We start from the raw sequence: 25,354 nt of genomic DNA, 5'->3' as shown, positions 1-25,354 counted from the left end.
TGTCTTTACCCTGTGATGGGGGGTAGTGGGACTGTGTGCCTGTCTTTACCCTGTGATGGGGGGTAGTGGGACTGTGTGCCTGTCTTTACCCTGTGATGGGGGGTAGTGGGACTGTGTTCCTGTCTTTATCCTGTGATGGGGGGTAGTGGGACTGTGTTCCTGTCTTTGCCCTGTGATGGGGGGTAGTGGGACTGTGTGCCTGTCTTAACACTGTGATGGGGGTAGTGGGACTGTGTGACTGTCTTTACCCTGTGATGGGGGGTAGTGGGACTGTGTTCCTGTCTTTACCCTGTGATGGGGGGTAGTGGGACTGTGTGACTGTCTTTACCCTGTGATGGGGGGTAGTGGGACTGTGTGCCTGCCTTTGCCCTGTGATGGGGGGTAGTGGGACTGTGTCCCTGTCTTTACCCTGTGATGGGGGGTAGTGGGACTGTGTTCCTGTCTTTACCCTGTGATGGGGGGTAGTGGGACTGTGTGCCTGCCTTTGCCCTGTGATGGGGGTAGTGGGACTGTGTCCCTGTCTTTACCCTGTGATGGGGGTAGTGGGACTGTGTCCCTGTCTTTACCCTGTGATGGGGGTAGTGGGACTGTGTCCCTGTCTTTACCCTGTGATGGGGGGTAGTGGGACTGTGTGCCTGTCTTTACCCTGTGATGGGGGTAGTGGGACTGTGTGACTGTCTTTACCCTGTGATGGGGGGTAGTGGGACTGTGTGCCTGTCTTTACCCTGTGATGGGGGGTAGTGGGACTGTGTGCCTGTCTTTACCCTGTGATGGGGGGTAGTGGGACTGTGTTCCTGTCTTTACCCTGTGATGGGGGGTAGTGGGACTGTGTGCCTGTCTTTGCCCTGTGATGGGGGGTTATGGGTAGTGTAGTGACACATGGGGCGTCCGAGGGCAGTAGACTTCAGCACAGTCATCCGCCAACAGGATCATTTTGACAAATTCCTCAGCTACTCTATGAGAATGGGGCGCGCGCAGACTCAGCCAATCTAAGGCTGATATAGTCTCTCTTTGGCAATGCTCTAATGCACAGGTGTCCAACTCATTCCACAGAGCGGGTTTTGGCTCCTCCCATGTACTTGATTGATGAATTAAGGTCACAAATTAGGAAGGAACTCCCCTCACCTGGTTGTCTTGGGATTAATTTAAAGGGAAAAAATTAAAACCTGCAGACACTCGGCCCTCCATGGAATGAGTTTTGACACCCTGCTCTAATCTATCAATCTATAATCCCAAATGTGTTTTGACACCCTGCTCTAATCTATAATCAATCTATAATCCCAAATGTGTTTTGACCGTAACGTGTTCATTCATCCCCCCACACAAATCAGCCAATCTGTTCATCCTCCTCCTCTCCGTTTCATAACAGACCTCCATCATCTCCTCTCCGTTTCATAACAGACCTCCATCATCTCTCCATCCTCCTCCTCTCCGTTTCATAACAGACCTCCATCATCTCTCCATCCTCCCCCTGTCCCGTCCCGTCTCGTCTCTATTCATTCTTCCATCTTTCACGTGGATAAATCATCAGAGCTGATTTGAACCTGGGTCCCTTCTGCTTGCATTAAAACTGTGTTAGCCTTCCGAGCTAAGGCCTATATGACATTAGTTTAAGGTGCTTTCGCAGGTAGCCGAGTGGTTAGAGCGTTGGGCCAGTAACCGTAAAGGTTTGCTAAATTGGATCCCCGAGCTGACAAGGTAAAAATCTGTCATTCTGCCCCTGAACAAGGTAGTAAAATAAATAAATGATGTTAAACTTGGTAAATGATTCTGTGAACGTGATGTTGATGTAGGGCTAGGGTTCCCCCATCTGGTGAAAAATAGCTCGTACAAGTTCCTCCAATCAACTACTCTGTTTTCATTGGGTTAGGTCTATGACGTTGTTCCAATGAGAAAGTCGAATGCGCATGCGCAAATCCGTTGCCAGTCAAGCGTCCGTGGAGCCGCCTGAAGAGAAAGAGAAGTACGAGATATCTCCATAGAAAATAACCGAAAATAACAGAAGGTATGTAACAAAAACCTATTTCACAGGACAGAAGAGATCAGTTATTGTTCATATGTGTGTTTTAAAACGGACAATACCGTTGGCTGGAAGTAGAAACTCGGGTTTGTGTCCTCTGTCGCATGCGGCGCTTAATGCAACACGGTACAGGAAATACAAAATGGTGGGCTGATGTTTTTCGGAAAGTCGAAGACGCGAAAGGCAGCTGTGATCTATGATCTATCACAGCTTAGGGTGACCACATTTAAAATGTCCCCAAATGCGGGACATTCGTAGGACAGTGTAGCCAAGACACAGATATATATGTTTTGTGTGCAGCACCCCTCCCCTCAAAATACAGCCCCTGCTCATTGTGTACTCAGAGAAAGAGGTGAAGCGAGATGTTTCTCCACAGATAGAAGAATAAGACAGATATTTCACCGGATGTAATGTGAAGTTGTATAAATGTGAAGCATCCGCTTGGCGTTTTTCACTCTCTTACCAAATATGGTAGTAAGAAGAAGCAGTGACCCGGCAGTGGGAGAAGATGGAAGGAGATGGATTTTAGCCGATATTCTGCAGATGTTGTCATCGATGAAACATTTCATCTCAACACAGTTTTCTGTTACGAACAGACTAAGTTTTGTAGACGTTTTTTTTTAACCTTTTGTCAAAGGTTTAAATGTTTTATTGTTTGAGTGTTAAGGTGAATTGAGTTATTGCACCTCAGTGTAGGCGTTCCCTAACGGAAATATGCAAATGTACTAGAATGCGCCAATAGGATCTCTAGCTTGTTCCGCCCACAATGACTAATTTGTTCCCATTTGAAACGACAGGCTTTGGGTGATCAGGTTATGCCATTACATTTGGATCTGTTATGTTGAAATGTTACACATTTATTATTGTGATCTTCCAAGACATTAATTAAGATCTAACTTTATGGGACTCCCAATCACAACAAGGTTGTGATACAGCCCAGGATCGAACCAGGGTCTATAGTGACGCCGCTGTGCCTCTCGGGATCCCAGTGATCACCCTTATCACAGCCTAGCCAAAAACCAATCTTCTGGTTTTCTGGGGAATCTGTAGGATTTTAATATGCATTACAAAACTTCCCTTTGGATGGGGGGCTGGCTGTAGTGTGCACCTGATTGTTTGGCTAGCAATGCTAGCTAATATTTTGCAGCCTGTAAAAAGCGTGGCACTGCTAGCACTAGCTACAACATTTCTGTTAGCTAGCTAATAGTTTACAAATGGCAGTTTTCTGATTATTTATACATTTGGATTGATATCCGCTCTGATTTGTGAGTTGTAACACCAGCTAGTCAGCCACCAGGCTTGGTGACTAGCTTCTTGCTTCTTGTGGAAGTGCACATGACCAATGAACGAGCAGATGCCGTTTAGCAGGACACTGCTCAGGCTAGCCTGGAAACCCCCCCCGACGTTGAATTGCATTGAATTCAACATCGGGCGTAAATGAGCGTTTTGTATCAGGAAAGTTACCTCACACGACCTCTACAAGCCATAATTCTGAATAAAATGTTTTAACTTACTTTACCGGTTGTCTGTGCGGTTGGTCCTTTTTGCAGGTAGGAATGAGACCGTGTACCCACGGGAAATCCATAATTGCATCAACCTTTTCAAGGTGAATATGAACCCACCAAACAGCGCTTTGAAAAGGTTGATGCAATTATGGATTTCCTGTATCATCGTCTTGAAAACTTGACATTCCTACCCGCAGAAAAGATAAGTGGATAAACCGCGTGGACAACCGGTGAAGCAAGTTTCAACATTCTGGCGTGTAGAAAACTTTCCCGATCCAAATGCTAATTTGTGCCCGACGTAGAGAATTTAAATGAAATTCAACGTGGGGTTTTCGGGTCTTTACTCGGACACTGCATCATCTGTCGGCAAGGACGACCAAGTCCAACCGCTGTTTTTTCCCCCCTAAGAACCACATGGCGTTATCAAATGATACACGTTTTTTTGTTGTTGTTGCTGTTTTCTATTTAGTAGACAATTCAATGTTAGTCCCCGTCCCCATGGTAACCTCGCAAACAATCCATTTCGACCAGGTGTTTGAAATGTGTGCTCTCACCCGGCTATTAAAAGGCGGCTATTTAAGAGACTGCGTTTCATTGGAAGTTTGACGGAATGTATTTTCCACCATTTTAATACGTTGCTGTTATAGAAGTTGTTGGTTTCATTGCTTAATAATGATAGTAATAAAATGTTTGCTGCTGAAATATGTAGGTTTTCCATCAGGTCTTATAGGCCTTGTTCCTCTCATGATCACTGCAACGTAATAGAATAATGTATTGACATTATTGTGTAACTACTAAAAAAATATCTTAGTTGTACCTTTTTTACATTGTTATGCAAGTATTGGACTTGTTTTTTGTATCGTCAAATGCAGTAGTTTGGGGTCCTGCCACGTGGTCAGCTCTTAACATCAGTTGATCTCTCTGTGTTTTTGAATCACACGTGAAAACTCTACAGCTTTCCTATCAGTATAGAAGATCCTGATGCAAAGATACATGATTTATATATCCTAAGCCCAACCACGGTAGTAAACTGCTTAAAATTCAGGCTCGGGTACGTATTCTCCTTGCACCTATTTTACCCACTATCTTTCTCTGGTGGTGATGGGTTCCCTTTTCTCAAAACTGTTTTTTTATGAAGCAGGTTTTGAAGTTCAGCTTTCATGTCTCAAAGCTTTGCACCGTGACTTTAACGAGTTTGATCAAATAAATACGTTGTTTAAGAATATAATCTCGTCAATATTGTGGGAAAGTGTATTATTGTGGTTTAGAGACATGGATTGGTTTAGTTGACTCTCAGGTGCAGTGTTCTGTTTGGTTATAACACCTTTCAGACCGTTGTCTTGGGGAGCTCCGTGACAACTAACCCTGACACCGTTTATTGATTTATGCATCCACATAACCTTTCAAATTTTGATTCCATCTTCATTTGATTATCAATAGCTTACACTTAACCCTACTAAATCTGTTCTTTAGCTCTTTAGCTAAACCAGTAAGTCCCGTTTCATTACTGAATAAACTATTTGCCTTAGCGATCTATTATCTTAAAAGTATGACTGTAAACCTTTTTGTTAAAAAAAAGCTGCTTGCAAATTTCACTAAAGCAGTGCATGGAGTTTGTAAAATAAGGTTGTATGTTTTCACGATGACTACTTCTCCCCCTCCTGCCTGTTCCCTGTTTGCTTGCTGTTTTTCTGTCCTCCAGTGAAGATGCAGGAACCATCTTCTTCTGCTCTGACCCAACCAACAGAACCCTGATGATGTTCTAGAAGCTGTTCTAGAACAGTTTGACACAGAACTGATTTGAAAAGTGTTTCAGTGTGAAATAGACTGGAAACTGACCAAACCGATCAATCGCAGAAATCCAGTCTGCTTTCCAGTTTGATTACTACTGTCCATAGCCCTGTCCCAGGGCGAGCCAGAGAGAAGACCAGCCAGTAACCCTCCTGTGTGTTTCTCCTCTCCAACTCTTTCAGCTTTGCGTTGCTATTGGATCGTTGCGCTGCTCCCCTTTCCAGCCCGCTGAATCCGATTGGAGGGCTGGGAGTTGGGATCCCGCCCCCGCAGCGCCTCCCTGCAGCTGGCCCAGCTCAAAGCCCAGCTCGTTACCGCTGCAACCGCCACTTCTGCCGACACTCACCCCCATCCACCTCCTCTCGCCCCCCTCATCAACCTTCTCAAAGCAGCACCTACCGTCAATAACATGTCCCGTCCCCTATATAACCCCTTGGGGGATCAGTACTCTTCACAGGCCAAGAGAACTGCCCCCCAGATGGGGCAGTACGGACTCACACAATCCCAGGCCGGAAGGGACCCTCTGGGGGGCTCCCGCCTTGGTCTGGGGTCTGGTGGTGGTGGTGGTTCCTCCGGCCAGGGAGGCATGATGTCCTCGATGGTGTCCCAGCAGATGGGGTATGACCCGGGGCAGAGATCGACCGGGATGACCCCGGAGTTGGAGACCTCCATAGACCACCACATCCGCGGGGCCAGAGAGGAGGTGAGGCTGCTCAGCCAGTTGATGCAGCAGAATAAGAACCCGCAGGTCTCCCTGGACGCCCAAGACCTTCGCCTAAGTCACGACCCCATGGACGAGCTCTCGTCTGGGGGAGGGCTGGGCGGTTACACCCCTGGCCGGACCTCCAGCGACCAGCAAGGTTCCATGGACTCCTGGGATGGCTACCTGACCCAGTCTGCTTCCTCCAAACTCTTCTCCTCCACCCTTCCTCAGTACCAAAGCCAAACCTCTGGGTTTGGAGGTGCGGGAGTGCTGGGGTCCACCTCAAGGGGTTCCGAGACTCCCATGAGCGCATCGGCCGCAGCCTCTCGTCCAGCCCGGTACACATCCGAGTCCGCCAGCAGCATCCTGGCGAGTTTCGGCTTGTCCAACGAAGACCTGGAGCTCCTCAGCCACTACCCAGACGATCAACTGACACCAGACAACCTGCCCTTCATCCTCAGAGACATCCGCATCCGTAAGGCCAATAGAACTATGGATGTGGACCGTCGGCTCAAGGTAGGCGGTGGACCTGGCCCAGGGTCCGACCGCGGTGGTGGAGGACTGAGCAAAGTGATCGATTACGAACATTCTAGTGCTACTAACTACGACAGTTATGATGATGGCGATAATAGTCAACCCGATAATTACGGCGCGCGCAATCCGCTCACGAAGGAGACGTCAAAATATGACATGGTCAGAGACTCGCTGAGCGGGTACGCCGGCCATTCCATGACCTCCGACCTTTCCAAGCAGCGTACCCAACAGCAGCACATCCACAGCCCTGCGGTCCAGAGCTCCATGAAAGTCACAGACTCTCGCATCGGCCTTCCTCCGCCTTCCAGCCAACCCCAGCAGACCCTCAAAACCCACGGCTCATCTAAAGCAACATCCAAGCCCATGAACATCCCTGTCCGCAGCGGAGACCAAGGACTCAACCGACTCCTGGCGTCCCAGAATCAAGGCAACGCTCGGGGCCACGCTCAGCCCCGGTCCGGCCTGGTGGTTCTTGGTGGTGGAGGTGGTGCTGGGGTCGGAATTCCAGGACTCCGGGTTGGAGGTGTCCCGATCGGGGTTCCTCCTCCCACGACACCCCCCATGTGGCCTTCCTTATTCCCCATCATGAACCCGTCGATTCCACCTCCTGGTCATGTTCCGGTGACTGTTCCTCCGCCCCGGATTGGTCCGATGCCTTCCTTGCTCCAGCAGAGGAACCTACCTCCCCCGATGATGATGATGATGCCGAAGAGGTTACCGACTCCGACCATGATGAGTGATTACTCCGCTGCTTCTCCCAGAATCTTTCCTCATACCTGTTCTCTCTGTAACATAGAATGTTCCCAGTTAAAGGTGAGTTTTTTTTGTTGCCATACCTGTCTTTACCTGGGTTCTAAATACTGTTTGATTTTCTATCCTGGAAGGCCAAAATACTATTTAGGTTTGTTTCTACCTGGTATCCCATGTCTGTTTCAGTCCCGGATAATAGACCAGGTGTTTTAGCCCTCCAGAAAACAACTCCAGCCGTTTTGTTTCAGGAGTTGAATCAAGTACATATAAAGTATTTGAAATCTCAAATAGTATTTGAACCCAGTTCTGATCTTCTCCATACTGATTCTGTGCCTTTAAAAAAAAAAAATATATATATTTTTAAAACTCATGTTGTAACTCAAGACTTTGCTTGTTGAATTATTGTTGTTTATTAAAACACTTCAGTCTAGCTGTGCGATTGTCACATGTATTTCACGTGAGGTGAGATGTTCTAAAATGGATGAAAATAAAACAAAGAAAAGCCTTTTTTTTAGTATAAAAAATATATTTTCTCCTCGGGGAATATGAAAACATCGAATCCTGGACTGAATTCAACATTATTCTATTGTCGTTATTGAAAATTGTGTAATGTCATGAGATATTTTTTAATTTTTAGATGTTTATTTTATTTTTTTAAAACCTTGAAATATTGTCATTTTATTTGTTTGTAACGGCCATTTTTAAGACATTCCGTTATAAAATGCATTTTTATTTGTGACTTTCGATGACCGTGATTTGCCTTGAGGAAGAGGAGTGCTCGAAGACTATACAACCAACGACAAGATGAGAAGCTGCCAGAGAACAACAACCAATCAATGAACTGTATTTATAAAGACCTTCTTACGTCAGCTGATGTCACAAAGTGCTGTACAGAAACGAGTTTAGGCTCTATCTCTCGACATTGACCGTTGTCAATTAATGGACTATTTACGCCACTTACATTTTTTTTAAACTCAAACCCCTATATCATTGTATTATACCCTTGTTTGTAAACCAATGACACAACACACTACTAACTGCGTTTTAAATTATTATATACAATTGATTTAGTTACTTTGGGAAGGAAGTTATTTTTTGGGAAGAAGATGGCTGCCGAGAGACTGAGGAGAGAATCCATTCCAGAGAAGACCCCCGAAAGATTCCAGATGCTGCTATTTTTTTTCCTCCAGCATCAGACTTTTGCCTATAATCCTTTTTCTTGGTAGAACAGAGAACCTATTTTTACTATGTTATTTTTCCAACATTGTATAAATCCACTGCTGCTATGAAAGCAGAAAGAAATTGGACTCTGGTGAAAAAAAATAAAAATAGCTATTGAAAGTGCTTGATTTAGAGGAGTTTGGGGGAAATTGGTGATGATGTAGAGAGGTTTGGATGAGGAGGAGGATGATGACCCAGACTGATTGTCTCTGTGCTGTTTTGATCAACAGGACTGGATCGAGCATCAAAACACCGGCCTCCACGTTGAGAACTGCCGTCTACTCAGGAAATCGTGAGTCTTCTTCTCTCTCTTTTTATAGATCACTTCTCCCTTTCTCTCTTTTCTCAGTTAGTCCCCCTCCCCCCTCAATCCCTTGTACCCCCCCCCCCCCCCCCCCTTGTATCCTCTCCCCTCATCTCCTCCTCTAAAAACCCACTGGAGGAATAAGTCTGAGTGGGGAGGGGCTTGATGTCTTTTCCAATACAGTTGAGAATAATGAGCGGAGATTTGGATGTGAGGAAAATCACGGAAATACGAATTGAAATCTACCTCCGCTGATGACATCACGTTGCAGCTAGTTCTAATCACCTGTACCCTTTCCTCCTTACAGGTATCCCGACTGGAAAGTGGAAACTGTCGATATATCAAGGTGAGTCCCCTACCTGTCCTGGGTTCTAAAATAGAAGATAATTAAATGTTGTCCCTTCGATGTAGGTCACTGCTGAATGAACGGTTTAGCAAGTTGAGTCTTAGCATCTGGTGGAAGTATGTAAACACTCCCCTTTTTTCATCCTTTACGTTACCAACCAGAATAACTTCATCAGTCTGACCACCTTCTCTTCGTTCTCTCATCCTCCTTCTGTCTCCCTCCTCCCCCTCTCTCTCCCCTCCCCCCGTCTCCCTCCTCCCCCTCTCTCTCCCATTTCCTCCCCCCGTCTCCCTCCTCCCCCTCTCTCCCATTTCCTCCCACTCTCTCCCCATTCCTCCCCCTCTCTGTCTCCTTTCTCCCATCCCCCCCCTCTCTCTCCCATTTCCTCCCACTCTCTCCCCATTCCTCCCCCTCTCTGTCTCCTTTCTCCCATCCCCCCCCTCTCTCCCCATTCCTCCCCCTCTCTCTCCCCTTTCCTCCCCCTCTCATTCTCCCCCATCTTTCTCCCCCCCTCTCCAGCCCTTCTAGTAGAAATGACAGCAGCCGGTTGTCCTCCAAGCGCCGCCGGACAACACTCTCCGCCTCCCGTTCTCCGTCCTGGTCTCGCTCTCCTTCTCCCCGCCGCTCCTCTTACCACACCCCTTCCTCCTCTACTCGCCGAACTCGATCCAGGGAACGATCCCGCGAACGATTCCGCGAACGTCGACACAACACCACCACACGGCGTTCCCGCTCCCGGTCTCCGGGTTCACTTCGGGGCAGGGAGAGAGAACGTGACCCTCCGGCCTCTTCATCCCGGAGGTAAGATAACAGGCTTTTAAATGTGTTCATATGTATGAATATTCCTCTCTTAAATGAGTTAATATGTATGAATATTCCTCTTTTAAATGAGTTAATATGTATGAATATTCTTCTCTTAAAGGAGTCAATATGTATGAATATTCTTTTAAATTAGTCAATATGTATGAATATTCTTTTTTTAAATGAGTTATGTATGAATATTCTTCTTTTTAATGAGATAATATGTTTGAATATTCCTCTTTTTTTAAATTAGTTAATATGAATATTCCTCTTCCTTCATCCAGGTCGCGCTCTAGGAGCCATGAGCGGGAGAGAACGAGGAGGAGCAGCCTGCCGAAGTCTAACAGTGCTGAGAGACTGGCCAAGAAAATACTGGAGTCATCTGGTGAGACACACACACACACACACACACACACACACACACACACACACACTGGAGTCATCTGGTGACACACACACACACACACACACTGGAGTCATCTGGTGACACACACACACACACACACACACACACACACACACACACACACACACACACACACACACACACACACACACTGGAGTCATCTGGTGAGACACACACACACACACACTGGTGTGAGAGAGGGAGAGCGACACACACTGGTGTGAGAGAGGGAGAGAGCCGTGCTGTAGCCACACAGGGCTTAGAGAGCTTTTCACACTTGCAGATTCTGAAGTGGGTCAGTACCAACCTTAGCTACTGGGCCTGTCCTGGGGCCAGTCAGTTCAATTGGCGCTAGATGGGAACGTTGAAACGAAATTGAGATCCTTAATGTTAAAGTTCTGTCTGTCTGGTGCCTGACCTGCCTATACTGATAGATAGACCTAGTGCCCGGTTCTGACTGTCTGGTGGCTGACCTGCCTATACTGATAGATAGACCCAGTGCACGGTTCTGTCTGACTGTCTGGTGGCTGACCTGCCTATACTGATAGATAGACCCAGTGCACGGTTCTGACTGTCTGGTGACTGACCTGCCTATACTGATAGATAGACCCAGTGCACGGTTCTGTCTGTCTGTCTGGTGGCTGACCTGCCTATACTGATAGATAGACCTAGTGCCCGGTTCTGACTGTCTGGTGGCTGACCTGCCTATACTGATAGATAGACCTAGTGCCCGGTTCTGTCTGTCTGGTGGCTGACCTGCCTATACTGATAGATAGACCTAGTGCACGGTTCTGTCTGTCTGGTGGCTGACCTGCCTATACTGATAGATAGACCCAGTGCACGGTTCTGACTGTCTGGTGGCTGACCTGCCTATACTGATAGATAGACCTAGTGTACGGTTCTGTCTGGTGGCTGACCTGCCTATACTGATAGATAGACCTAGTGCCCGGTTCTGTCTGGTGGCTGACCTGCCTATACTGATAGATAGACCTAGTGCACGGTTCTGTCTGTCTGGTGGCTGACCTGCCTATACTGATAGATAGACCCAGTGCCCGGTTCTGTCTGTCTGGTGGCTGACCTGCCTATACTGATAGATAGACCTAGTGCCCGGTTCTGTCTGTCTGGTGGCTGACCTGCCTATACTGATAGATAGACCTAGTGCACGGTTCTGTCTGGTGGCTGACCTGCCTATACTGATAGATAGACCTAGTGCACGGTTCTGTCTGGTGGCTGACCTGCCTATACTGATAGATAGACCTAGTGTACGGTTCTGTCTGGTGGCTGACCTGCCTATACTGATAGATAGACCTAGTGCACGGTTCTGTCTGGGTGCTGACCTGCCTATACTGATAGATAGACCTAGTGCACGGTTCTGTCTGGTGGCTGACCTGCCTATACTGATAGATAGACCCAGTGCCCGGTTCTGTCTGTCTGGGTGCTGACCTGCCTATACTGATAGATAGACCTAGTGCCCGGTTCTGACTGTCTGTCTGGTGGATGACCTGCCTATACTGATAGATAGACCTAGTGCCCGGTTCTGTCTGTCTGGTGGCTGACCTGCCTATACTGATAGATAGACCTAGTGCCCGGTTCTGTCTGTCTGGTGGCTGACCTGCCTATACTGATAGATAGACCTAGTGCCCGGTTCTGTCTGTCTGGTGGCTGACCTGCCTATACTGATAGATAGACCTAGTGCACGGTTCTGTCTGTCTGGTGGCTGACCTGCCTATACTGATAGATAGACCCAGTGCCCGGTTCTGTCTGTCTGGTGGCTGACCTGCCTATACTGATAGATAGACCTAGTGCACGGTTCTGTCTGGTGGCTGACCTGCCTATACTGATAGATAGACCTAGTGCACGGTTCTGTCTGGTGGCTGACCTGCCTATACTGATAGATAGACCTAGTGCACGGTTCTGTCTGGTGGCTGACCTGCCTATACTGATAGATAGACCTAGTGCACGGTTCTGTCTGGGTGCTGACCTGCCTATACTGATAGATAGACCTAGTGCACGGTTCTGTCTGGTGGCTGACCTGCCTATACTGATAGATAGACCCAGTGCCCGGTTCTGTCTGTCTGGGTGCTGACCTGCCTATACTGATAGATAGACCTAGTGCCCGGTTCTGACTGTCTGTCTGGTGGATGACCTGCCTATACTGATAGATAGACCTAGTGCCCGGTTCTGTCTGTCTGGTGGCTGACCTGCCTATACTGATAGATAGACCTAGTGCCCGGTTCTGTCTGTCTGGTGGCTGACCTGCCTATACTGAAAGATAGACCTAGTGCACGGTTCTGTCTGTCTGGTGGCTGACCTGCCTATACTGATAGATAGACCTAGTGCACGGTTCTGACTGTCTGGTGGCTGACCTGCTTATACTGATAGATAGACCTAGTGCACGGTTCTGACTGGTGGCTGACCTGCCTATACTGATAGATAGACCTAGTGCACGGTTCTGACTGTCTGGTGGCTGACCTGCCTATACTGATAGATAGACCTAGTGCACGGTTCTGACTGTCTGTCTGGGTGACCTACCTATACTGAAAGATAGACCTAGTGCACGGTTCTGACTGGTGGCTGACCTGCCTATACTGATAGATAGACCTAGTGCACGGTTCTGTCTGGTGGCTGACCTGCCTATACTGATAGATAGACCTAGTGCACGGTTCTGTCTGGTGGCTGACCTGCCTATACTGATAGATAGACCTAGTGCACGGTTCTGTCTGGTGGCTGACCTGCCTATACTGATAGATAGACCTAGTGCACGGTTCTGTCTGGTGGCTGACCTGCCTATACTGATAGATGGACCTAGTGCACGGTTCTGTCTGGTGGCTGACCTGCCTATACTGATAGATAGACCTAGTGCACGGTTCTGTCTGGTGGCTGACCTGCCTATACTGTGCCCCTCTCTCTCTCAATCCCTCGCTGTGAAAGATGTTTGCGTTCTCTGAAGTACGGCAACTAATCAGTCTCCTCGTTCCAAAGATACTGAATCTTTAACCTTTCTCGCCCAGGGGTTCTGCTAGCGGAACACCCACAACATTCCGCTGCCTTCGCAGCGAGCAAAATTCAAAAATATTTTTTAGAAATATTTAACTTCCACACATTAACAAGTCCAATACAGCAAATGAAAGATAAACATCTTGTGAATCCAGCCAACATGTCCGATTCTTAAAATGTTTTACAGCGAAAACACAATATATATTTATGTTAGCTCACCACAATAGCCAAACACACAACGCCATGTTTTCACCGCCAACATAGCTTTCACAAAACCCACAAATAGAGATAAAATGAATCACTAACCTTTGAACAACTTGATCAGATGACAGTCTTATAACATCATGTTATACAATACATTTATGTTTTGTTCGAAAATGTGCATATTTATAGCTACAAATCCTGGTTTTACATTGTGAATACGGCGCCATAATGCACCAAATTGTCCGGAGAAATTTTGGACAGTCACGTAATCTAACAGAAAAACTCATCATAAACTTTGCTAAAAAATACATGTTGTACAGCAAATGAAAGATACACTGGTACTTAATGCAACCGCTGTGTTAGATTTTTAAAATAACTTTAGTACAAAGTACAGCATGCAATCATCTGAGACAGCGCCCAGCCATTCTCCGCCATGTTGGAGCCAACATATTCCACAAAAATACGAAATAACATCATAAATATTCTCTTACCTTTGATGATCTTCCATCAGAATGTAGTGCAAGGAGTCCTAGTTCCACAATAAATCGTTGTTTTGTTTTAGAATGTCCATTTCTTCTGTCGAATTAGCAACTTTGGCTAGCATTGTGGAGCGCACATGTCCATCAACTCTTGGCGCATGGAACGAAAAATTCCAAAAGTCACAATAAACGTCGAATAAACATTTCAAACTACTTTTGTAATACAACGTAAGGTTTCAAATTGAAGACGGGTCTATCTGTTTTTAATACAGGAGGTCAACAAACTAACGCTACTTTTCTAGTCTTGCGCAACTCTCAAGCAGTACACATAACGTTACACTGTTTCCAGATGGCCGTTCTTCTTCATCGCACAAAGGAATAACCTCAACCTATTTCCAAAGACTGGTGACATCCAGTGGAATCGGTAGGAACTGCAAACAGGATGATTCGAAATCTAGTATCCCAATGAAAACTCAGTGACCTAAAAAAAAAAATATCTGAATGGTTAGTCCTCGGGGTTTTGCCTGCTACATAAGTTCTGTTATACTCACAGACATGATTCAAACAGTTTTAGAAACTTCAGAGTGTTTTCTATCCAAATATACTAATAATATGCATATCTTATATTCTGGGGATGAGTAACTGGCAGTTGAAATTGGGTATGCTATTTATCCAAAAGTGAAAATGCTGTCCCCTATACTAGAGTAGTTAACAGTTGTAAAAAATGGCAGAGGAAAGGCAAACGACAGCAGTGAAGTCCCGTATGACACTTTGAGAAGTTAAATGAGAAGGAAATGTAGACTTTACAAGGTGTATTTGAGGTAAAGTAATGGTAGTACAAGGATGGTTCTTAACGGGGAATTACGGCACATTTGGACGTAATTGTTTTGGGGACGGTCATACGGACCGTGAATCATTTTAGTTATTCGATTTGACATTTTAGGACCTCTGTAGGTATCCCTCAAATATTATCAAAATGATTTGATCAAATGTAATTAGGCCTTTACTACTACAGCCCATAGAAATGCATTGAGAAACACATTCATAAATGGCAAAACGGACAGAAAAATACATCATGAATAATGTTTTGAAGTGTCTGTCCTAAATCTAGGAGAGATGAGAAATATGTTTAACCCCAAAACACCGTCGTCTTCGGGAGGGTCTCATCTTTCCAAATCAAATTTTATTAGTCACATGTGTAGACCTCACAGTGAAATGCTGAATACAACAGGTGTAGACCTCACAGTGAAATGCTGAATACAACAGGTGTAGTAGACCTTACAGTGAAATGCTGAATACAACAGGTGTAGTAGACCTTACAGTGAAATGCTGAATACAACAGGTGTAGTAGACCTCACAGTGAAATGCTGAATACAACAGGTGTAGTAGACCTTACAGTGAAATGCTGAATACAACAGGTGTAGTAGACCTCACAGTGAAATGCTGAATACAACAGGTGTAGTAGACCTCACAGTGAAATGCTGAATACAACAGGTGTAGTAGACCTCAGTGAAATGCTGAATACAACAGGTGTAGTAGACCTCACAGTGAAATGCTGAATACAACAGGTGTAGTAGACCTCACAGTGAAATGCTGAATACAACAGGTGTAGTAGACCTTACAGTGAAATGCTGAATACAACAGGTGTAGTAGACCTCACAGTGAAATGCTGAATACAACAGGTGTAGTAGACCTCACAGTGAAATGCTGAATACAACAGGTGTAGGTAGACCTTACAGTGAAATGCTGAATACAACAGGTGTAGGTAGACCTCACAGTGAAATGCTGAATACAACAGGTGTCGACCTCACAGTGAAATGCTGAGTACAACGGGTGTAGTAGACCTTACAGTGAAATACTAAATACAACAGGTGTAGTAGACCTTACAGTGAAATGCTGAGTACAACAGGTGTAGACCTCACAGTATAGAGTCAATGTGGAGACTATATACAGGGTGTTACGGTACACAGTCAATGTGGAGGCTATATACAGGGTGTACCGGTACAGAGTCAATGTGGAGGCTATATACAGGGGGTACAGGTACAATGTGGAGACTATATACATGGGGTACCGGTACAGAGTCAATGTGGAGGCTATATACAGGGAGTACCGGTACAGAGTCAATGTGGAGGCTATATACAGGGGGTACCGGTACAGTGTCAATGTGGAGGCTATATACAGGGGGTACTGGTACAGAGTCATTGTGGAGGCTATATACAGGGGGTACTGGTACAGAGTCAATGTGGAGGCTATATACAGGGGGTACCGGTACAGAGTCAATGTGGAGACTATATACAGGGTGTTACGGTACAGAGTCAATGTGGAGGCTATATACAGGGTATTACGGTACAGAGTCAATGTGGAGGTTATATACAGGGTATTACGGTACAGAGTCAATGTGGAGGCTATATACAGGGTGTTACGGTACAGAGTCAATGTGGAGACTATATACAGGGGGTACCGGTACAGAGTCAATGTGGAGGCTTATACAGGGTATTACGGTACAGAGTCAATGTGGAGGCTATATACAGGGGGTACCGGTACAGAGTCAATGTGGAGGCTATATACAGGGGGTACCGGTACAGATTCAATGTGTAGGCTATATACAGGGGGTACCGGTACTGAGTCAATGTGGAGGCTATATACAGGGGGTACCAGTACAGAGTCAATGTGGAGGCTATATACAGGGGGTACCGGTACAGAGTTAATGTGGAGGCTATATATAGGGTGTTACGGTACAGTGTCAATGTGGAGGCTATATACAGGGGGTACCGGTACAGAGTCAATGTGGAGACTATATACAGGGTGTACCGGTACAGAGTCAATGTGGAGACTATATACAGGGTGTACCGGTACAGAGTCAATGTGGAGGCTATATACAGGGTATTACGGTACAGAGTCAATGTGGAGGCTATATACAGGGGGTACCGGTACTGAGTCATTGTGGAGGCTATATACAGGTGGTACCGGTACAGATTCAATGTGTAGGCTATATACAGGGGGTACCGGTACTGAGTCAATGTGGAGGCTATATACAGGGGGTACCGGTACAGAGTCAATGTGGAGGCTATATACAGGGGGTACCGGTACAGAGTTAATGTGGAGGCTATATATAGGGTGTTACGGTACAGTGTCAATGTGGAGGCTATATACAGGGGGTACCTGTACAGAGTCATTGTGGAGGCTATATACAGGGGGTACCGGTACAGAGTCAATGTGGAGGCTATATATAGGGTGTTACGGTACAGTGTCAATGTGGAGGCTATATACAGGGGGTACCGGTACAGAGTCATTGTGGAGGCTATATACAGGGGGTACCGGTACAGAGTCAATGTGGAGGCTATATACAGGGGGTACCGGTACAGAGTCATTGTGGAGGCTATATACAGGGGGTACCGGTACAGAGTCATTGTGGAGGCTATATACAGGGTGTTACGGTACTGAGTCAATGTGGAGGCTATATACAGGGGGTACCGGTACTGAGTCAATGTGGAGGCTATATACAGGTGGTACCGGTACAGAGTCAATGTGGAGGCTATATACAGGGGGTACCGGTACAGAGTCAATGTGGAGGCTATATACAGGGTGTTACGGTACAGAGTCAATGTGGAGGCTATATACAGGATGTTACGGTACAGAGTCAATGTGGAGGCTATATACAGGATGTTACGGTACAGAGTCAATGTGGAGGCTATATACAGGGGGTACCGGTACAGAGTCATTGTGGAGGCTATATACAGGGTGTTACGGTACAGAGTCAATGTGGAGGCTATATACAGGGTGTTACGGTACAGAGTCAATGTGGAGGCTATATACAGGATGTTACGGTACAGAGTCAATCCCCAATCCCCTTCCAGCTGTCTCTCTCTGTAACCCATGTCTCCCCCTCCCCTTCCAGCTGGTCTCTCTGTAACCCATGTCTCCCCCTCCCCTTCCAGCTGGTCTCTCTCTCTGTAACCCATGTCTCCCCCTTCCCTTCCATCTGGTCTCTCTCTGTAACCCATGTCTCCCCCTCCCCTTCCAGCTGGTCTCTCTGTAACCCATGTCTCCCCCTCCCCTTCCAGCTGGTCTCTCTGTAACCCATGTCTCCCCTTCCCTTCCAGCTGGTCTCTCTGTAACCCATGTCTCCCCCTCCCCTTCCAGCTGGTCTCTCTCTGTAACCCATGTCTCCCCCTCCCCTTCCAGCTGGTCTCTCTGTAACCCATGTCTCCCCCTTCCCTTCCAGCTGGTCTCTCTGTAACCCATGTCTCCCCCTTCCCTTCCAGCTGGTCTCTCTCTGTAACCCATGTCTCCCCCTCCCCTTCCAGCTGGTCTCTCTCTGTAACCCATGTCTCCCCCTCCCCTTCCAGCTGTCTCTCTCTGTAACCCATGTCTCCCCCTCCCCTTCCAGCTGGTCTCTCTGTAACCCATGTCTCCCCCTTCCCTTCCAGCTGGTCTCTCTCTGTAACCCATGTCTCCCCCTCCCCTTCCAGCTGTCTCTCTCTGTAACCCATGTCTCCCCCTCCCCTTCCAGCTGGTCTCTCTGTAACCCATGTCTCCCCCTTCCCTTCCAGCTGGTCTCTCTGTAACCCATGTCTCCCCCTTCCCTTCCAGCTGGTCTCTCTGTAACCCATGTCTCCCCCTCCCCTTCCAGCTGGTCTCTCTGTAACCCATGTCTCCCCCTTCCCTTCCAGCTGGTCTCTCTCTGTAACCCATGTCTCCCCCTTCCCTTCCAGCTGGTCTCTCTGTAACCCATGTCTCCCCCTCCCCTTCCAGCTGGTCTCTCTGTAACCCATGTCTCCCCCTCCCCTTCCAGCTGGTCTCTCTGTAACCCATGTCTCCCCCTTCCCTTCCAGCTGGTCTCTCTGTAACCCATGTCTCCCCCTCCCCTTCCATCTGGTCTCTCTGTAACCCATGTCTCCCCCTCCCCTTCCAGCTGGTCTCTCTCTCTGTAACCCATGTCTCCCCCTCCCCTTCCAGCTGGTCTCTCTCTCTGTAACCCATGTCTCCCCCTCCCCTTCCAGCTGGTCTCTCTCTCTGTAACCCATGTCTCCCCCTCCCCTTCCAGCTGGTCTCTCTCTGTAACCCATGTCTCCCCCTTCCCTTCCAGCTGGTCTCTCTCTCTGTAACCCATGTCTCCCCCTTCCCTTCCAGCTGGTCTCTCTCTCTGTAACCCATGTCTCCCCCTCCCCTTCCAGCTGGTCTCTCTCTGTAACCCATGTCTCCCCCTCCCCTTCCAGCTGGTCTCTCTCTGTAACCCATGTCTCCCCCTTCCCTTCCAGCTGGTCTCTCTCTGTAACCCATGTCTCCCCCTTCCCTTCCAGCTGGTCTCTCTGTAACCCATGTCTCCCCCTCCCCTTCCAGCTGGTCTCTCTGTAACCCATGTCTCCCCCTCCCCTTCCAGCTGGTCTCTCTCTAACCCATGTCTCCCCCTCCCCTTCCAGCTGGTCTCTCTGTAACCCATGTCTCCCCCTCCCCTTCCAGCTGGTCTCTCTGTAACCCATGTCTCCCCCTCCCCTTCCAGCTGGTCTCTCTCTGTAACCCATGTCTCCCCCTCCCCTTCCAGCTGGTCTCTCTCTCTGTAACCCATGTCTCCCCCTCCCCTTCCAGCTGGTCTCTCTCTCTGTAACCCATGTCTCCCCCTCCCCTTCCAGCTGGTCTCTCTCTGTAACCCATGTCTCCCCCTTCCCTTCCAGCTGGTCTCTCTCTCTGTAACCCATGTCTCCCCCTCCCCTTCCAGCTGGTCTCTCTCTGTAACCCATGTCTCCCCCTCCCCTTCCAGCTGGTCTCTCTCTGTAACCCATGTCTCCCCCTCCCCTTCCAGCTGGTCTCTCTCTGTAACCCATGTCTCCCCCTTCCCTTCCAGCTGGTCTCTCTCTGTAACCCATGTCTCCCCCTTCCCTTCCAGCTGGTCTCTCTCTGTAACCCATGTCTCCCCCTTCCCTTCCAGCTGGTCTCTCTGTAACCCATGTCTCCCCCTCCCCTTCCAGCTGGTCTCTCTGTAACCCATGTCTCCCCCTCCCCTTCCAGCTGGTCTCTCTGTAACCCATGTCTCCCCCTCCCCTTCCAGCTGGTCTCTCTGTAACCCATGTCTCCCCCTCCCCTTCCAGCTGGTCTCTCTCTGTAACCCATGTCTCCCCCTCCCCTTCCAGCTGGTCTCTCTCTGTAACCCATGTCTCCCCCTCCCCTTCCAGCTGGTCTCTCTCTGTAACCCATGTCTCCCCTTCCAGCGGGTCTCTCTCTGTAACCCATGTCTCCCCTTCCAGCTGGTCTCTCTGTAACCCATGTCTCCCCCTCCCCTTCCAGCTGGTCTCTCTCTGTAACCCATGTCTCCCCTTCCAGCTGGTCTCTCTGTAACCCATGTCTCCCCTTCCAGCTGGTCTCTCTGTAACCCATGTCTCCCCCTCCCCTTCCAGCGGGTCTCTCTCTGTAACCCATGTCTCCCCTTCCAGCGGGTCTCTCTCTGTAACCCATGTCTCCCCCTCCCCTTCCAGCTGGTCTCTCTGTAACCCATGTCTCCCCTTCCAGCTGGTCTCTCTGTAACCCATGTCTCCCCCTCCCCTTCCAGCGGGTCTCTCTCTGTAACCCATGTCTCCCCCTCCCCTTCCAGCTGGTCTCTCTCTGTAACCCATGTCTCCCCTTCCAGCTGGTCTCTCTCTGTAACCCATGTCTCCCCTTCCAGCTGGTCTCTCTCTGTAACCCATGTCTCCCCTTCCAGCGGGTCTCTCTCTGTAACCCATGTCTCCCCCTCCCCTTCCAGCTGGTCTCTCTGTAACCCATGTCTCCCCTTCCAGCTGTCTCTCTCTGTAACCCATGTCTCCCCCTCCCCTTCCAGCTGGTCTCTCTCTGTAACCCATGTCTCCCCCTCCCCTTCCAGCTGGTCTCTCTGTAACCCATGTCTCCCCCTCCCCTTCCAGCTGGTCTCTCTCTGTAACCCATGTCTCCCCCTCCCCTTCCAGCTGGTCTCTCTGTAACCCATGTCTCCCCCTCCCCTTCCAGCTGGTCTCTCTGTAACCCATGTCTCCCCTTCCAGCTGGTCTCTCTCTGTAACCCATGTCTCCCCTTCCAGCTGGTCTCTCTGTAACCCATGTCTCCCCCTCCCCTTCCAGCTGGTCTCTCTCTAAACCATCCTTTTGTATTTCCAGCTGGCCTCTCCCTGACTGAGAACACCAGTCTAGAAGTTATGATGCAGTCCCTCGCCCCCGCGCACCCATTCTGTCCGACCCACCACCCCCCATTCTGTCCCGACACACCACCCCCATTCTGTCCCTGAACCACCACCCCATTCCTGATCTCCGACACCAACCACCCCCCATTCTGTCCCGACTCCCACCACCCCCCATTCTGTCCCGACACCACCACCCCCCATTCTGTCCCGACACCACCAACCCCCATTCTGTCCCGACACCACCACCCCCATTCTGTCCCGATACACCACCCCATTCTGTCCCGATACACACACAACCCACCCGTTCTGTCCCGATACACACAACACCCCACCCGTTCCTGTCCCGATACACCACCCCCCTGCCGTTCTGACCCTCTTCCCTTTTTCTACTCTGACAAACAGACAGACCTGTGTTATCAGCTTGCTGGATCTGCGCTGGTTCAGGACTCTGTTCTGCTCTTCCTCCTCCATCTCATCCTTCCCATCACCTCCAGCCTATCCAGGGTTACCAGAGTCTGATAGGGAGAGGTTAAAGGCTGTGTGAGTGAGAAAGGGAGAGGAGAGAGGAGAAAAAATACGACAGCGAGACGACAGAGAGAAGAGAGACGAGAGAGAGAAGAGAGAGACGAGAGAGAGAGCGAGAGAGAGGACGAGAGACAGAAGAGAGACGACGAGGAGAACGAGAGAGAGCAGAGACGAGAGAGAGAAGAGAGAGACGAGAGAGAGAAGAAGACGAGAGAGAGAAGAGAGAGAGAAGAGAGAGAGACGACAGAGAGAGACGAGAGAGAGAAGAGAGCGACGAGAGAGAGAGAGAAGAGAAGATTGACGACAGAGGAGAGACAGAGAGAGAGAAGAGAGAGACGACGAGAGAGAGAAGAGAGAGTCGAGAGAGAGAAGAGAGAGACGAGAGAGACGAGAGAGTGGAGAAGTAAGCAGCAGATATTTTCGACCTCTGGGTTGAAGGGGTCTCCTGATTCACCTCTCGATCTCATCCAAGTCACCAAGCCCTCAGTATCCACTCCGACCCTCTCCTCTCTCTCCTCCTCCCTCTTCCGTTCCTTCTCTCTACTCCTCCTCCCTTTCTCTCTCTCCTTCCCTCTTTCCTTCTCTCGCTGCTTCTCCTTGGCAGAGTTTGTTTTTGTTTCTTAATCAGTTCTTCCTCTCGGCGGCGTCATCTGGGTAAGCCTCCTCTCCTCGCTCACCTCATCCAAGGTGACAAGGTTACTCTTTTTCGGGTTACCCCCTCGGACTCTCCTATTGCGGTCTTGGTCATCACCTTTTGAGTTGTGGTACCCTCTTACCCTTCTTTGGGGTGCCTTCTTGCCCCCCTTTAGAGCTTGGAAGCCTCCTGACATTTAGATTCAGTGTATGGTTGTCCAGAGCTTGAGTGTTTCCGTCTGATCGTCGACTGAATCTAGTATCTGGAACCCCTCCATCTCTCTGGGTAGAGAATCTCTTCGGCCTCGTTGGCCTGCGAGAGAGGAATCGGCCATGTGGTCTTCAGTGTCTTCTAGGGAGTCGATATCTGGAAAGCAGATTCTTCTGGTAGTCGGAGATCTCTTCGTGTTCCTCTAAAGTAGTTTGAGGCACCTGGGAACCTGTAGATTCGGAGGCCGAGGCCGCCCTGGTAACCCGAGATAGGATACAGACTGTTCTTGAGTGTCTTGACTGCCTCTTCTCCGCTCTAGGTGTGTCATCGTCCACAGCTTCGTCGAGTATCTGGAAATCACCACCATCATCATCATCATCATGTACTTATCGATAAGTGATCGGGGCACCTGGTGACCCGACACCGTTCTCCACCTCTTGTAGTTCCAGGGCCTTCTGAAGGTCTCGCTCCTTGGCTGAGGCAGACGGATGGGTCAGACCAAGCTCCAGTGGACAGGCTCCATTCTGAGCTCGGTACCCAGAAATCGAGGAACCTTTTTCAGCCTGGGTAGTGTCCTCCTCCCCTCTACCTCTGGAGGTTTTTCAGCTGTCGTCTCCATATCGCTCTCTGACACAGCACTTTTCTCTCTTGTTGTCTGTCACTGCAGTGTCCAACACTGACATCTGGTGGCGGATGACGGTACTACATCTCGTGTCACATCCCTTAGTGACCACTACTACTTCCTCTTCCGACTGAGACTGAGTCTCCAACGGAACAGGCTCCCCTCCGTATCGCTATGCGTGGTGGTGTCTTTGGCGGCGGCGGCTTCCTGGTTTCTGCGGCTTCGGTTGCTTCAACAACAGCTGCTGATGACCTGGTCTTGCGTCCAGAGGTGGCAGGTGGTTGAGGTTTAGCTGCCGCCCTTTTGCTGCGGCTTTTCGTGGAGTCTTCTGAGCAGGGGGGGTAGAGGAGGAGGACGGGGGTGACTCCTTGTGCTCCTGGCTAGATTTCAGATTTGGGAATCTGGGGTACCCTCTTGCGTTTGGAACGATTCGTTTTGAACTTTCCGAGGCGTTATCTTGAGTCTTGTTGACGAGAGAGGATGACTGCGGTGGGTTGGTGTTCTCAGCCTCATCCCTTCCACCTCGTTCCACAGTAACAAACTGGTCCATGTGAAACTGGTCCAGATCGAAGGAGTTGGCTTCACCGGGGATGACGTCAAACTCATCTCCCACGTAGCAACTAGCCTGAGGTTTAAGAGAGAGAAGGATGAATCCATTGAATTAATTCATCATAATCAAATCAATCTTCCCCAAGTTCAACAGAAGTGCTGTAGTTTGAAATCAGATGTATGAGAGTTTGCTACAACAGACTGTAGCGGTTATGGATTCTGTACACAATGGTGTTTTTTAAAGAACGTTGCCGTTGGAAAGCACGCTCACCTTATCTCTAGGAACCTGCTCCTAGAGGAGAGAGTCGTTTACTGCTCTGCCGTGGCTCTGTGGAACCAACAGGAACCTTTAATTGGATAATGTCTTGCCTCAGAAATAGAATGAAATCATTAAAAAATAATTTTAAAAAGCACACTTTCAAACAATACCTGGTAGAAGTGTAAAATAAAAACATGCATTCACCATCACGCCTTGCTTTTCTCCTTCTCCTACCTTGCTCCTCTCCTCTCCTTTCCTCCCTTCTTCTTGGCGGGGCTGCCGTCCTGTCTGCTGCTCCTGCGGGAGCCAGAAGAGGAGCTAGAGGATTTCCATGTCTCGACGTCGGAGGATCCTGCCCCTCCTCGGAAGGAGCCCGGCTGCTTCTATGCCTAGAAGAGTCTCTCCTTTCTGGGGAAAAGCGGTCGCCGCGCCGGCCTCTCCCCCCCAGAAGCCTGGGTCTTCCCCTGGATGCATTAATTTTATTAGACATTTAAATACATATGAGTTGCCTCAGTCATTAGAGTACAATACATTAAAATATTAGCAGAAAGAATGTAACAATATTGCTTCTGTCATGACGTTGGCCTGTGGGTAGGTTTATGACCCCCCATAAATACCTTTCTCCCTCCCTCTCTCTCTGAACTCTACTGAAGGACTCTTGAATAGCCTTTGTTAAACATAGATCTGGGAACATCAAACGGTGGGGGAAAGGAACCTATTTCGGTAATAGAACCAGTTGAAAATATGCGTTGGTACTTAATGAATTGATGTTAGTTCGGTTGTCATCTGAGACATTATACTGATGACAGGACGACATAAACTGTATCGGGAAGTCTACACACATTATAGTTATCAGATTCACATGGAATTGTGCAATTTAAATGTTTGATATGAAAATTTGTGAAAAGATTAAATGTAATTTTAGCTTCCAAATGAGAGAATTGGGTTTTCATAAGGTTCGAGCTCTGCTCAATCAGTGGCCCCTGTGAAGAGACATGGGTTATAAACTATGAACACACCCTCTCTCTCCTCCATTATATAGCCCTTGACGAAAATGTAACCTTCTGTTCCGGTACATTAGGGCGAAGGTCCGATGTCAGAAGGATTCAGATAATAACTAAAGAACGAAGCCAACCTCAGCGTGAGCTTTGGTTGCGAATGGTATGAACTTTGAACTCTTATTCACTACAGAAGTGATACCTCCTAGCCGTTGAGTAGCAGCGGCCGCTGTAAACGTGGGCTAGGAAAGGATGGACGACGTATCCAGTCTAACACACAACGACGATACACACGTATCCAATTACCACCAGAGACATTCTTCCGAGGACAGGAAGATCTCTGTTGGCC

At 48.4% G+C, this 25,354-nt stretch overlaps 2 protein-coding genes across 2 annotated transcripts in view; one reads left to right on the top strand and one right to left on the bottom strand.

Annotated features, from left to right (window-relative positions):
* LOC120030518 (short transient receptor potential channel 5-like) overlaps positions 1 to 5,668 on the bottom strand; it is a 57,849-nt gene extending 52,181 nt beyond the window's left edge. Inside the window, exon 1 of the mRNA XM_038975925.1 lies at positions 5,505 to 5,668. Coding sequence (XP_038831853.1) covers positions 5,505 to 5,668 — 164 coding nt within the window. The remainder of the gene's footprint in view (positions 1 to 5,504) is intronic.
* On the top strand, positions 1,911 to 21,313 carry LOC120030517 (zinc finger protein 638-like). The gene is made up of 7 exons (XM_038975923.1): positions 1,911 to 2,005; positions 5,499 to 7,366; positions 8,755 to 8,816; positions 9,136 to 9,174; positions 9,694 to 9,975; positions 10,260 to 10,360; positions 21,186 to 21,313. The coding sequence occupies exons 2-7, from the start codon at positions 5,726 to 5,728 to the stop codon at positions 21,311 to 21,313; spliced, it is 2,253 nt and encodes a 750-aa protein (XP_038831851.1). The 5' UTR covers positions 1,911 to 2,005; positions 5,499 to 5,725.
* The last annotated feature ends 4,041 nt before the right edge of the window (positions 21,314 to 25,354 follow it).

The sequence above is a fragment of the Salvelinus namaycush genome, chromosome 36 (assembly GCF_016432855.1).
Source record: "Salvelinus namaycush isolate Seneca chromosome 36, SaNama_1.0, whole genome shotgun sequence".
In the NCBI taxonomy this organism is placed as follows: Eukaryota; Metazoa; Chordata; class Actinopteri; order Salmoniformes; family Salmonidae; genus Salvelinus; species Salvelinus namaycush.
Note: the sequence above shows the minus strand (reverse complement) of the source record. Positions and strands in the feature narration are given on the sequence as shown.